The sequence below is a fragment of the Anabrus simplex genome, chromosome 3 (assembly GCF_040414725.1).
Source record: "Anabrus simplex isolate iqAnaSimp1 chromosome 3, ASM4041472v1, whole genome shotgun sequence".
NCBI classification, from domain to species: domain Eukaryota; kingdom Metazoa; phylum Arthropoda; class Insecta; order Orthoptera; family Tettigoniidae; genus Anabrus; species Anabrus simplex.
The window spans coordinates 399,125,377-399,141,305 of NC_090267.1; the positions used below are offsets into that span (position 1 = coordinate 399,125,377).

The window sequence follows — 15,929 nt, forward strand, 5'->3', positions numbered from 1 at the left end:
TGGGAGTATCTATTGAACAGTACAGGGGCTCTATAGGGAGGTGGCATTGCAGGACAAAAAAATCAAATAATCGTAATTGAAAACGGCCTTCAAGAAATCAGTATAACAGGTGAAATTATGCAAGACAGGCCTAGCTTTAGAATTTTGGTGACAAACATCACTTTGCTGAAAAACCCAATATGAGAACCACCACTGCAAAAGACGAAGAACGGAAGGAAAATCATATCAAGAGGATGAAGAAAATTCTGGGAAGAGAGGAAAGCAAATTCATATGCTGAAGAAGTTCAATCGCGGTCCTTGTTTTGGCACAACGATGTGAAAAAAATAATTGCATAGCCTCAGCTACCATGTAGATCTACAGGTATTTTGATTTGACGCCATTTAGGTTGTCTCCCTGTCAAATTCGACGTTCCAATATGTTCTACCATAAGGAAGAGAAACAAATCTCTACCTGAATTGCGAGTTTTGATTAGTTGGTCGGGTAAACACCAAATATGTCACCGGAGATCTTTTACATGTCTTCATCGTACGAAATGGAGTTGTCGAATGGACTTCTTTCTGCCTTCAAAAAGCCGTCTACCTCTGCCAGGTATGAACATGCGATATTGGGATTCAGAGCCTGACACACAGCCTGTGATTCTTGAACAGAGATGTTGATGATGATGATGATAATTTCGTGTGGCTATTGCTAGCCTGGTGCAGTCCTTGTAAGGCAGACCCTCCAACGAGCGTGGGAGGCAACTGCCGTGCATAGGAAACTGCGTGTTTTTGTAGCAGAAGGTAGTGTAGTGTGTGAGTTGTAGGAATGTTGGAGACTGTACAGGACCGAAGGCCAGTACGCTGACCATTCAGCCAGGGGAAATAACCATTTAAGGTTAAAATCTCCGACCCAGTCGGGAATGGAGCCCGGGGCCCTTTGAACTGAAGGCGACTACGCTAACCATTCAGCCAAGGAGCCGGACATGATGGTGATGATGATGATGATGATGATGATAAATAACTATAATTATAATTTCGTGTGGCTATTTCTAGCCGGGTGCAGCCCTTGTAAGGCAGACCCTCCGATGAGAGTGGGCGGCATCTGCCATGTGTACGTAACTGCGTGTTATTGTGGTGAGGATAGTGTTATGCGTGGTGTGTGAGTTGCAGGGATGTTGGGGACAGCACAAATACCCAATCCCCGTGCTCCTGGAATTAACCAATGAAGGTTAAAATCCCCGACCCGGCCGGGAATCGAACCTGGGTCCTTCAGGACCGAAGGCCAGTACGCTGACCATTCAGCCAACGAGTCGTATGATGATGATGATGATGTTTTGATCATTTGCAACACCCTGTCTTGTTTCGTGGTTTATGGAATGAAACTTTTGCACCTGTCTTGTAACCTACATTTCCCCTCTTTTACTCTCTTTCGTTCTCCACGAGCTGCCGCGGTAGATCGGATCCCAAGTTCGTGGGTCGATCGATGTTTGAAGGAGGTTAAAAAATATCATGGCATTTCGTGTCATTGTTGTCAATATGTTAAAGATCTCTGGTGGCGGACTCAATGTCATCCGACAAAATTACATTTACTGAGCCATAAGTACCGCCCAGGAGAATTCCGCTTCCATTGCTAGACAGGAGAGGCAACCGTAATGTTGTAAGTGATTGGCAGGCTGCCTAGATGGCACCACTTCAGGAGATGTGGAACTCTTTGGCTGAGGCTATACGGTGTTATAATTGAGGAACCCAAAATCAGAAGTTGCTTAGTCATTTATTCTAAATTTTACGGGAGAGAAAGTTAAAGTTTTCATACTAAGATATCTTCATAATTGAAAATATTTTTATATAATTTTATTAAGAAGTGTCTCATATGAGGTTAAACCATTGTTTACATCTAAGCCATGCAACGCATGTGGTACCAACTTTTAAAATTGTGACTGAACAAAAAAGGAACCTGTGGAATGTCGTTGGTCACATTTATTAACAGTCCTTAGCCTGTAATGTTTATATTTTTTAAATACATAAAAATAGAAAGTGATCAGAAATAATTATTTTATCTTTATTTAGATCTGACATTGGCCTTCCATTATAAAGAAAACTCCCCAACTTCACTGTAACTGGCATTAGTAAATGGGGTCTGCCATTGTAATGAAAAAATCCTCTTTTCGATTTGACTGGCAGTAGGCAAGGGGGCATGCAATTTTGGTCAAAACTCCCCTACCCAGTTATAAACACCCGCTATTATAAGCAAAATTCCCCAATAGATTGTGACTTGTAGTAGGCAAAGTGGCCTGCTCTTATAATCGAAACTCCCCTATTCCAATATGACAGGCAGTAGGAAAGATGACCGGTCGTTGTGAGGACACCTCAGCTTCACTGTGACTGGCAGTAGGAAAGTGTGCCTCTCATTAGAATTCTATTGTAACTTGTAGTACGAATGCACCGCAACTCGAGTGTGAATTGCAGTATGCAAGGGGGCCTGCCATTGTAATCAAAACTTCCAATCTCGATTTTGACTGGTGGTAGGCAACCGTGCTTATCATTATAATCAAAACTTCCCAACTCGATTGTGATAGGCATTAGGAAAAGGGGCCTATCATTATAATGAAAACTCTCCAACTCGATTGTGATTAGCCGTAGGCCAGTGAAAATGCCGTCATAGTAGAAACTCCCAAACTTGATTGTGAATGGCAGTAGGAAATGTAGCCTGCCATTATCACTAAACCTCCCCAACGCGCACCTTGTATCGGAAACAACGTATGGGGACCTCCCCGTGGTGTTTCTCGGATGACGCTAAGAATCATGCAATTTAATAAAACTCACTGCGTGTACAGTAATTTACGCAGAAATCCGTATACGATATAGAATATAGTACCGAAGCACTGCTACATTTGCTATTCTTGCCATAAAATGTGATCTCTTCCGTCGGCATCGAAGTTCATTCCATGTGTACCACAAAGGAACGACCTACAACTTTATAATTAATGTATAGGGGGTGTATACTATGTACGTACATATTATTTCGTAAAAACGAGGCCAGACGTTTGGAAGATTGACAAGGGTAATTGCGAGGTTGGTACATTGGCCCGAAATATGTACTGATTATTATTTCTTCTTGAATGGGAGGTAGCGTTGCTCACGTCCATAGGTTTAACCTCTAATTGCCCTACACGTACCTCCTGGGTGGTGCTAACTGAGCAACAGTGAAAACAGGCAGCCAGACTATCCACAGGATCTCCTGGCAATGACATATTTTCGACGATGTCTGTATGAGCCATACGCTAAATAAATACTCTTCTTGAATGTATTATTTTATCACAACTTCGAGTTTTAAAACAAAATTCACATGCATTTTAAGTCTGCGTTATTGTAGAATAAACGAGTCTTGCGTAAGAGGGTTAAACAAACCCTCTCAGGAAGTGCTGCCACGTCGGAATGTAAATGTGGAAGCCTAACTGAACAAAAAACACAAGTGCGATCTGGGCCAGATTTTCTGCACACAATTGTACATATAAGTAACCACTTGTGACTGCATGGTGTTTACCTTCTCTTGAACAGCTATCTTTCGGCAGTTCCAGAGAAACTCTAGCACAGACACAAAGAAGGCGGCTGCACATCCAAAGAACAGAACTAGGAAGACACCGCCAACGTTGGGTAGTCCCAGTTTATTACTGTCCGTCTCGTCGTCTTTTTCTTCACTGTCACATTTCCCTCCACCTTTCTCTTTCCACCACCGTGTCTTTAAGAGCTTCAGTCTCCCGGCCTCTTGGAGTTTTAAGATAGCCTCGTTCATCTTGATTCGATAAGGTGATCCTGAAAAACAGACAAATATACTAGAATTATAAATTTTCTCTTAGAAGGAGAAAAGCAGTCCAGATGCATTTGCTTCTCATAGTAAATATATTTTACCATGAAATATGGGCTCAAATCAGCGGAAGCGATGAGAGGAGCGTGGTAGGGTGAATTTGTTACTGCCCCCCAAAATTACCCTGTTACACCTTCATTCATGTTAAGTACTTAGCCTGAAGACTAGGACGATCCTCAACAACTCCAAATTTGCAATCATACATGGCCTAAGAACATAAAGGAAATGCGGGTGCAATAGTTCTCCGTTGCTTTCCTCACCAAGTCAGAAGTTGCAATTACACTCTGCAAAGCTCAAAATGAAATGCGCACACCAACCGACCATATGAGCGACATTTTCACACCATTCATAACAGGTTCTGGTTGCATTAGGAATGACGTTACTAACATCGTGTATACCCTAGTCACTATCATAAGGAAGAGACAGAGACAGATCAGTGTGAGTAACAAATTTGTTCTAAACCATACCAGACGAAATAGTGCACTGGAAATACCAGATCTCACCAGAGAAGGCAGCTTTAATTCATATCAATAAAATATTTGCGTTTTAAATTTCCCAATTTACCCTACACTAAATGATTTTAAGCAAAGTTTTAATTTGAAGATGCGGCGCTTGACAACTTATTTAAGGAATTCCATGACCTGCACTCGATTGAGTAACCTGGCAGCAGTAAAGAGGATGATCGCCAACAGGCTGTATTTGGAGTACATCATTGACGCACTCGTCTCTCTAAGCGACAATCACCTTCTTGGCCTTCACTAAAAAAAAGCTCCTATTTAGAGTTTTCATCTTCCTTACAGCTAAGAATTCAGAAAACATGCCAGTCTATAATTTAAAAAAGTTGTATTTAAAAAAATTAAGTTCATCTCTTACCGAACAGTCCTTTTGTTTATATGATAAATTCATGAACAGTACAAAAATTTAACATACCAATTTTGTCCAAATATAGTCAATGTCTATTTAGTAATTCAAACCTATACCAATATACTCAATGTTCTATATATTCTGATTTTTGAAACACATAGTCCATCTGTGACGAAGTTGCTCATAGTATATCGCGACTAAACCCTATACCGGTAAATTTTTCCGAAAACACTGAAAAAGTACACTTACTAAATTTAAAAGAACGCGCCAAATATATGTGATGGATTGTCAACTCTTTCACAAGCATTTGCAAATTACTGAAATTAATGATTTAACAATTGCTTCTACGGTAACTGGCCTGTTTCCAGTCATTCGACCGGGTCAGGAATGGAATGAATGAAGCCCGCATCTAGCGGTGAGGATAGGAATTGTGCCGGCTGGCGAAGCCGGTCGCAGGGGCAATGATTAATGAATGACAGATGAAATGAAATGATATTGGAGTGTGTTGCTGGAATGAAAGATGACAGGGAAAACCGGAGTACCCAGAGAAAAACCTGTCCCGCCTCCGCTTTGTCCAGCACAAATCTCACATGGAGTGCCCGAGATTTGAACCACTTATCATTATTAATTTAAGGGACATAATATCAGCTTATCCTTTAACTTACTTGAATGTTTTCACACCAGGTAAATGCTGTGGCTGTACCTTAATTAGGGCCACGGGCGCTTCCTTCCCACTCCTAGCCCATCGTCGTCAAGGGACCTACCTGTGTTGGTGTGATCTAAAGCAAATTGTAAAATCTATATATAGAAAATAGTTTTGTCTGTACATTCCTCAGAATTTAAAAAGAATGGCATTTCTGTATCGGTTGTGTCCGCAGTAACAAGGAAAAGTGCTTTCTAATTTTCCAGCATGTCTGTCTGTCTGTCTGTCTGTCTGTCTGTCTGTCTGTCTGTCTGTCTGTCTGTCTGTCTGTCTGTCTGTCTGTCTGTCTGTATGATGTAGGCCAATATATGTATGTATGTAAGACCATCACGAGAAAATCGTTGGAGAGTAATTTAATGGAAATCGGTACGTAAATTTGGGTAATGAAGCTTTACAATCCATGCTATAAATTTTTGTTATCGCTGAGTGAAATGGTAGTTTAGGGGAAGTCCAGAAATTAAATTTTCAAATATGTATGTTATTGGTAGTCCTATAGATAAATACTACATAACTAAAGTTATATAGAATTAAATTTCCGATCATTTATACATTTTTGCCGTACCGGATGTGATAACCGAGATATTCATTAATTTCGATTTTTGTTGCTAAGTCCATAACAACGCCGAACCACGAGAAAATGGGTGTTATTAATGAATATATGTACGTAAAGTTAGAGAATAAGGCAATGCAGTCTAGGCTATAAACAATTTTATTCACGCTGGTCGAAATGGTAGTTTAGGGGAAGGCACCTAAAATTATTTTTAAATACCCATGTTATTGGTCCTATCGAAACGTACTTCATAACCAAACGTTATAGAGAATACAATTTTCGATCATTTATGTCTTATAACGTTTTATCGTGACGACTATGATAACAGAATTGAATTTAGACTTCCGTGGTTCAGTCCACATCAACGCCGAGCATTGCTGGCGTGGAAATATTGTTCACTCATGTTAACTGACGATGGTTTTTGTCATGATTGCCCTAAGTTATAAAGTCGCGTGATCATCGTTCCATATGGACAAGGAAAATTGTGAAGATGATTATAAAAAAATGCGAATAAACCGAAAAGGAACGGTCGCTCGAAGAATAAAACGAGAGGGGTTCGTGAAAGAAGGAAGGACTCTCTTTACATCAGATACACTAATATCACAGAGTCGGAAGGGCTACACTAACGATAGATCATAAAACTGATCAACAATGACATTACGTTGACCATTGTTGCGATCAATCAATCAATCAATCAATCAATCAATCAATCAATCAATCAATCAATCAATCAATCAATCAATCAATCAATCAATCAATCAATCAATCAATCAATCAATCAATCAATCAATCAATCAATCAATCAATCAATCAATCAATCAATCAATCAATCAATCAATCAATCAATCAATCAATCCTGATCTGCATTTAGGACAGTCGCCCAGGTGGCAGATTCCCTATCTGTTGTTTTCCTAGCCTTTTCTTAAATGATTTCAAAGAAACTGCATATTTATTGAACATGTGCTTATATATTTAGACTGTAAAATTGTACGGTATGCACCTGAATCTTATTGTTCACTACGTTCTAAGTTTTGAAGCGCTATACCTTATTGTTCACTACGCTCTACGTTTTGAAGCGCTATACTATACTCCCTCCTCTGTGAACCATGTGACCTTGCTCATAAAACTGATCAAAAATAACATTACGCTGACCATTGTTGTGATCAATCAATCAATCAATCAATCAATCAATCAATCAATCAATCAATCAATCAATCAATCAATCAATCAATCAATCAATCAATCAATCAATCAATCAATCAATCAATCAATCAATCAATCAATCAATCAATCAATCAATCAATCAATCAATCAATCAATCAATCAATCAATCAATCAATCAATCAATCAATCAATCAATCAATCAATCAATCAATCAATCAATCAATACTGATCTGCATTTAGGGCAGTCGCCCAGGTGGCAGATTCCCTATCTGTTGTTTTCCTAGCCTTTTCTTAAATTATTTCAAGGATATTGCATATTTATTGAACATGTGCTTGTATATTTAGACTTTGGAAAATTGTATGGTTATGCTCTTGATTCTTATTGTTCACTACGTTCTAAGTTTTGAAGCGCTATACTTTATTGTTCACTACGCTCTACGTTTTGAAGTGCTATACTTCCCTCTTCCTTTTCCTCCAATTTTTCGGAGTCGGCTCTGTATGAGAATTTTATCCAGAGACCGAATATCCTTCGTAGCGCCAATCGTATGTAAATGGATGTATTAACTATTGTACATCTCAGAATTGGAAATATTTTAATAAAACAGTTGCACAAGTTCAGTTATTACCGATTACAATGGATGCACTGTGGAAATAAAAAGAAGAATTTCCCTGTGTGAGAAAGCCTTTCAGGAGAAGAAGCAGCTCTTAATTAATAAATCCTTAAATACTGAACAAAAGAAATTGTTTATCAAAACATTCATTTGGAGTGTGCTGCTATATGGCTGTGAAGGATTGACTCTCTTGAATGAGGACGTGAAACGACTAGAGGCAGTGGAAATGTAGCTATGGAGGAAGATGACAAGAACTAGCTGGATTGAGAAGAAAACTAATGAAGCATTGCTTAGAGAAATAAACACCCAGAGACATTTAATAACAACGATAAAAAGGAGAAAAGCATTAGTTTTTGGTCACATTCTCCGGCATAATGACTTCATAAAGAACTTGTTCGAAGGCAAGGTGATAGGAAAGAAAGGCGGAGGGAAACTATGGAAGAAGATCATTGAAGAGGTAGTTGAGATGATGGGATGCCAGGGTTATGAGGAGATGAAAAGGATCGCAGAGAGAAGAGATCAATGGCTGCGGTGACAAGATGATGAACTATTGCGTGTTTAGTAATTGGTAATTACGAGCGTAATGTGAAGTATTCTGTCAAATGAAGATTTGTGTGTTACGACAAATACGAACGCCCAGCCCCAAGCCAGGAATCAATCCGGCACCACTCTGAACCGAAGGGCACTACGCTGACTATTCTGTCAAAGAACCGGGTAAGTGTTGCACTCTCTTCATCCAGAATACTCTTTGGTGATCACACAGACTATTAAATGGTCTAAATAGCCTAATATCCTGCAACTGCTTTTATCAGAGTGAGATTGCGGGAGCGATTTGTGTTGAACATGGGAACTTGGACTTGTTTTACGGCGGGATGCCCTTTCCGACGCCAATCCTTTGTGGAGGGATGCACTCACAGTTACGTATTTCTATGGTAGTTGATAGTGTGTTGAGGTTGTTTGAAGATGAAAATGTTGTGACAAACAGACAGTCCACGAAACGGACGAATTAACCTAACGCGATTAAAATTCCCGTTTCCGCCGGCAATCGAAACCCGGTATCCTCTGAACCTAAGGCCTTGACGCTGACTATTCATCCAAGGAGCCGAAAAATAGTCTAATAAATAAATAAATAAATAAATAAATAAATAAATAAATAAATAAATAAATAAATAAATAATCAACTTGCTTTACGTCACACCGACACAGATGGTTCTCGTAACGACAATGGGATAGGAAAGGGCTTGGAGTGGGAGGGAAGCGGCCGTGGTCTTAATTAAGGTACAATCCCAGCATTTGCCTGGTGTGAAAATTGGAAACTACCAGACCCTTTTGTGCTCGTTATATGATGCTAGCTAGTGGCTCTCGGAATAGACTTGAATAACTTGTTGTCAACCAATGGAAAGAAACACTGGATACTTCCGGACTGCGACGTAACATCTTTAAGACTGAATTCCTGGAATGTGGCACCAAGAATGATGGCACGTTTTTGGCCAGTTGAATTCTTTTTATGAAATCCTTCGAATTCAGATATCTTGGTTCTCGCCTGTCAGCAGATGGTGGCACGCTCCAGAATGTCGAGCTCGAATAAACGTTGCCTTGCTTAATTGGTGACAGGTCACAGCGATCTTTGTGACAAAGAGAGCTCTCTGTATTTGAAGTCCAAGGTATACCGCACGGCTGTCCTGTCATCAGCTCTTTATGAGGCGGAGTATTGGCTTTCTACTACAAGAGAGGAGCAGATGCTTCATACCATGGGTATGAAGATGCTAAGACGGTCACTGGGAGTCACGTGGCTCGATCGCATCAGGAATGAAGCCATCCGGATGTTTTCCAAAGTTGCCCCGATACAGGGTAAGATTTTGGTATGGGCACTTGGCCCGATCTGATCCAAAATCCATTGGAGCAGCAAGTTCCCTCACTTAACCCTGATCTTTAAAGCCTAAGAGGCAGGCCAAGAAAATGCTGGATAGACTGTGTACGTGTCGAGATGTGGCGTGTGGGCGTACGACCTGCTGATGCCTGCGAATGAAGTATAAGGCCCCATGTATACTCATTTCGACGGGAAAAATCCAAGGAAGAAGATCGAGAAGGAAAAAAGGAACCATGTCGTTTTAAGTTAATATTAAAATTTTACAAATAATTGCTCATATAATATATTTTGAGGTCGCTTGAAGTAGATCGTAGTCATGTTACACTTCCGTGCTTGTGCGGAATTTCATGAAATTTCCCTTAGCGGTTTAGACATGATGTCGTTTCGGAAGAGAGGCATTATTTCATTTTTAAATGTAAAGATATATACATTGTTTATAAAGGATTTTGCTGTTTAGAGGTATAAATACTAACCTGGAGGCATGGCGATGCCGTAACCTTTGGAGTCCAATTCTCCTCCTATCTTCATCAGGTCACAGTCCCTCTCCATCTGGTATTCTATTGACGTAGATTCCATGAAGAAAGCGTAGTTCCCTTTACTGTTGCGTACTCGATCTACTCCTTGAGTGTTGTCGTCGGTGAATACATCTGGACGAGTCTGCTGCATCACACTCCAGATGCGTTGGTATAAGGACACATTCGATGTCTGCAACATGAAGTAAAATTTTATTCCAGTATGTGTGACAAAATTATTAAATTTAATCCTCATTCGTAGCCGAGTGTTTAAATCTACTCCTCAAATTTCCAGATAAATTCTTGCTTTTTGTTTTGTTATTTGTTTTACGTCGCACCGACACAGATAGGTTTTATGGCGACGATAGGATAAGAAAGGCTAGGAATGGGAAGGAAGCGGCCGTGGCCTTAATTAAGGTACAGCCCCAGCATTTGCCTGGTGTGAAAATGGGAAACCGCGGAAAACCATCTTCAAGGCTGTCGACAGTGGGGTTCGAACCCACTATCTTCCGGATGCAAGCTCACAGCTGCGCGCTCCTAACCGCACGGCCAACTCGCCCGGTGATAAATTCTTGGACTTTACCTTAGTACCTGTATAGAAACCCAGCGATTCCATCAAAAACTTTAATACACAGTATCGGTATTGCCAAAGGCTCCTCAATAATACTGGTTATTAAGTAGTTATTGCAAGACATTTCGTAACTCTAAAATGAACCATCAATCATTTATGGTGGTGTCTAGTTTCTTGACTGAATAATAAGCGTAGTAGCCTTCGGTTTACAACTTTCCAAGTTCGATTCCCAATCAGGCCAGGGTTAATTTTTCGGGGACTAAGTACATATTTACACACATTTCACCATAATGCCGACTACTTTAGGAGCACGCAAGAGTAAAGTACATCCCTCCACATAGAGTTGACTTCAGAAAGGGCATCGGTAAAGGTGGAGTGTCAACAGCTCTAATCAAAAGCCCATCCTAGTACTTTACCCAGTGTTAATTTTAAGTTTTCCTTAGAGTAATATTTATTTTTAAAATATTCTATTAGTCTTATCTTGTGTTCTAGTTAACCAATTCTCTAAATCTGCGTAAGATCTTCCGTCTTGTCTTATGAAAATCTTCAATTTTAAATTGTTTGTTTTCTCTACATATTATTTCTTCCTTGATTTTTCCTCTGACGGAGTAATTCCTTCCTATCCTTTTCTTTTCTTACGACTTCCAATTAATGATTTCCGAAGTATCGCTGATCTTGCACCTCGGGTCTATCAGTGTACGTATTTAAATAAATTCCCGTATATCCCGCTGTATCTATATTTTTCACAGTGTTTCTGTAGGTATTTTGTCGTCTTCTCTTAATTTATAATAGTTATCCTTCGAAACATCCGCCGTAATCTTTTCTATTTCCTTTCTTCGACGCACCAACAGCAATTTGCTTCCTGTCTTCTCGAGTTCAGTTTTTCAAGTAAGTTTTTCAATTACCTCTATTATTTTACTTGTTTTTTTTAAAACAATTCCCCTGAAATTGCTCTGTTCTGCAACGCCTTTGAAAGGTAGTCGTTCCAAGTTAATCATGGCCTCCTATTGTATTCACATGTCAAGACTTTCTTGTATACGCCATTTTGGAACACGTCCGAAAATGCAACGGGCACAGATATAAGAAGGCAATAACAGAGGAGTAATTTTTTTTTTGCTAGGGGCTTTACCGTCGCACCGACACAGATAGGTCTTATGGCGACGATGGGATAGGAAAGGCCTAGGAGTTGGAAGGAAGCGGCCGTGGCCTTAATTAAGGTACAGCCCCAGCATTTGCCTGGTGTGAAAATGGGAAACCACGGCAAACCATTTTCAGGGCTGCCGATAGTGGGATTCGAACCTACTATCTCCCGGATGCAAGCTCACAGCCGCGCGCCTCTACACGCATGGCCAACTCGCCCGGTAACAGAGGAGTAATGTAGGCGCAGGGATTCTTATGTAAACAGATAAGAGTATGACTTATGGTGTTATTACTTAAGTCTAAAGAGGCAAGACAGAGGAAATAAATTAAAGCCGAAAACAGGAGTAGAAGAGAAATGCAGTAAAATTTATAGCAAATGCCAGAAAACATCTTACGGTGTGAAATCATTGGCTAAAATACGCGGTACTGTTCAAATTTTAACAGCCCCTTTAGAGCTATTCAATGACGATTGTAACCTCCAACGGGATTCCGCAAATTTCCCGCAGAATGGCAGCATGACGTCTCTTTCACCTTCTGCGCAAGGCACAACCATGTGTTTACAGAAATTTTGAAGAAAATTATATTAGCCTATGAACTTCACTGATGGCAAGCAGAGACGTTGCCATGGTAACCGGTAGGTTCGTTTCCGGTCTGTCGGCCACTCAATTATTGAGAGCATGAAACCCGCAGAAAGTATTAATTTTCTCCGTCATTTGAAGAGTAAGCGAAATTATGCTCATGACAAAAGTTGTTTAAAATGAAAGGACGTTTCTCATTAGTCCACGAATTTTATAGAAAATCAACAACATAAGAGAAAATGGAAGAAAACTGATGTGATTTCCTTACCCCCATTCAATTCAGTGATTTTTAAACCATATGTAGGTCTATGTCTAAACCTTCCCCTGGATGAGTATATTCTATATATGAAGTTTGGTCGAGATGTATCCAGGCCGTGATGGTGGAACAGACGGACAAACAGACACTGATACGGTCTTGAGTGACCTAAATCGGATATCTGAAAATTTTGCAAAACAAACGAAATTACAGACAGCGTTCTTCCTAGAACTTTATTTATGTAGATTTTTAAAATGTTGCAGCATTATTAATTTTGGAGCAGCTATCCCCCATGGATTCTATTTATCCAAATTACTTGTTATATAGATGATTTTGTACTATTTGGAGTAAATATCTCAAAATCCCAGTGAACATTTCTTGTATAACCGTAGTAAGAAGTCCAAACCTTTTGAAAATATTCACAGATAAATTTATTATTGTTCCGCACGCACCAAACAACGTACCGTACCTATATATTCCCAGTTATTAACTTTATACTTATGTCCCAAGTCACGAATGCAAGGCTGATAGTGCCTTTACTTTTCTGTGTCAAATTCTTTGGAGTGCTTTTCATCTCTATCAAACCTGACTGTTGACTTTATGCAAGACTATTGGGAATGTGGTGTTCTGTAGGGAGATGGTCTTGCTTTGTTGGATTTCCTATCAATGACTCAGTGCCCGCTCCATTAATGAAACCTTCAGTTGACGTGCAGGTTATTTTTTTATATCCTTCGAAGTGGATTGTAATTCAAAAGCAGTCAGCTATCCTTCTTCTTAGTCTATGGTGCCTGTTGTTTATTAAGCGCTTCCCTTTGCGGCAGAAATCAAGAATATACTGTCCAATTGCCTTGGATTATAGTTTAGTTCAAAGAAATACACCAAAATCAAGAAAAGAACAGGAGAATTTCAATACAAAGCTTGTAAAACAAATCAGGATCGATAAAATTAGTTTTCATTTTATATCTTGAAATATATAGTCATGAATGTACAGGTTGATGATGATGACGACGACGATTGTTCTTGTTTCTCAATATATACTGGCGGAAAATATATCCAAACACCAAGAAGAGGTTGTTCTAGATTAACGAACGTTGGTAGGCGTGGTTATACATCTGAAAGATGACGTTGATTCAAATTTCCCGCAAACCGTATTAGCGTGGCTCTATTAGCGGCTCCCTAACGTTGCACATCAGGTTTGCTTTAAATACGGGCTGTATTGTGCGAAAGCGTTAGTTACCTGTGAGATTGGACGGAGTGACTGTGACTGGGTCAATAATGCCTTTACATCGACGAAGAGGTCAATATCAACAGCTCAATGCGGTTGAACGAGGCCTTATAATATGGCTACGTTAAGGTGGATTTTCCTTCCGCGCTATTGCAGAAGGACTTGGTAGGAATGTCTCCACTGTGCATGCGTGCTAGCTGCAGCGATCACAAGGTACCCTCGCAAGAAGACCGGGCTCTGGACATTGCCGTGACAACACCGAAAGGAATTACTGCCGTATTCGGCGTATAGCTGTGGCGCAGCGGACTGCGTCTGCAGCAGGATTTCGAGCGGCAGTTGACACTACAGTGACACAACAAACTGTTCGAAATCGGTCACTTGAAGTATAGCTCCGAGCCAGACGCCCTGCGGCGTGCATTCCAATTACCCCAAACTACCGCCGTCTGCGACTTCGGTGGGGTCAAGCAAGAGCTCATTGGGGGATGGAGTGGAGGTCCGTTGTGTTTTCCGATGAAAGCCGGTTCTGCCTTGGTGCCAGTGATGGCTGTGTGTTGGTTGGAAGGAGGTCAGGTGAGCACCTGTATTCCACCTGTCTGCGGCGTCGACACACTGGACCTACATCGGGAGTTCTGGTCTGGGGAGAAATTTCCTATGGCAGCAGGAGCAGTCTCGAGGTTATTTCACGCACCCTGACTGCAGATTTGTACGTCCGTCTGGTGATTCGACCTGTTGTGCTGCCATTCATGAACAGCATTCGCGGGGGTGTATTCTAACAGCATAATATATGGCCCCATGCCACTGTTGTAACCAACGTGCTCTACAGAGTGTCGACATGTTGCCTTGGCCTGCTCGATCCACGATCTGTCCCCAATCGAGCACGTATTGGACGCCATTGGTTGACAACTCCAGCGTCATCCCTCGACGAATATATTGCCAACATTTTCGTATTCTACATCCCTTATTTCATGGTGTTTGTATATTTTTTCCGCCAGTGTATTTCAGATTCGTTTCTCGAACTTTTCTATTGGAGAATATGATAGTCATGCTTAGAAAATTCGTTGGTTTGAATGATTGTAGTGATGACTGGTCGCTGCTATTTCCGCTAAAGTCCCTCGAGTACAGAAAGCGCTCATTAGTAAATGCTCGATCATACCATTAATATCATGCTGTCAATATTCATGTTCAATATTGAAAACTAAATTACATGTATACGTATTATATCGTACAGAACGTTAACCAACTGCAATACCATGCAATAAAAGGTTAAACTTTGTAATAACGAACCTGGAAGAACCTCGCCGTTGATCCGTGCTTGTATGTGCCGTACTTGATTTTAGTCTGCTTCGCCAAGTCATCCACACCCTTGATTTCTTCTTCCATCTTGGCCACGGTGAGGAAGGCGGCTAAGTTGGCAGTATAAGAGGAGATCATGATGAGGGTGAAGAACCACCACATTCCCGCTACCATACGTGTGGATACAGCCCTGAAGAGAGGTTCTAAAGATTAAGAGCACTTCGCACATACTGTATACATGACGCGTCAGTTCAGGTTCAGTTTCATAGTGGCATCCATGACGTCTCAGTGACAACTCTACGCGTGCTGTACCGCCCTTTCAGTAGCCGAAAGTCAGTGATGTTTCGAGATTGCTAAATTTATGGACATGGAATTTGATAGCGATTGCTAAAATTCTGGATGAATAGGAAGAGCAGTGTGAGGAGGAAAAGTGGAAGTGAATGCATGAGGCATGGAAGAACAGAGAATGTGATGGAGAATTTCGTTACACGATATAGGGAATTATTTTATGTTGTTTGAACATTAGTTTTGACATTTAGCCAACTCGAATCATTCGTACATCAAAATAAAATAAAAGTACGCTACTGTATGATTATTACTAGGGCTGGGAAGTTGAGGAAAAATCCTTTTTTTTCTCGAGTGTCCGAAGGCAAAGCCCAACATAATATATATGTTCATTTTGGATCATTGTAGGTCAGAAAATGGTAGGGTTTTATTTGTCATTTTTTTGCCTCTTTGGCGATGTTCG

The 15,929-nt window shown here is 40.5% G+C and overlaps 1 protein-coding gene across 5 annotated transcripts in view; it reads right to left on the minus strand.

The window, feature by feature from the left end:
- LOC136866431 (glutamate receptor ionotropic, kainate 2) overlaps positions 1-15,929 on the minus strand; it is a 274,181-nt gene that overhangs the window by 10,350 nt on the left and 247,902 nt on the right. For all 5 annotated transcript variants that reach the window (XM_067143358.2, XM_067143357.2, XM_067143356.2 and 2 more), the window contains 3 exons: positions 15,173-15,371; positions 10,080-10,311; positions 3,524-3,792 (listed from right to left, as the gene is read on the minus strand). In XM_067143358.2, coding sequence (XP_066999459.1) covers positions 3,524-3,792; positions 10,080-10,311; positions 15,173-15,371 — 700 coding nt within the window. The remainder of the gene's footprint in view (positions 1-3,523; positions 3,793-10,079; positions 10,312-15,172; positions 15,372-15,929) is intronic.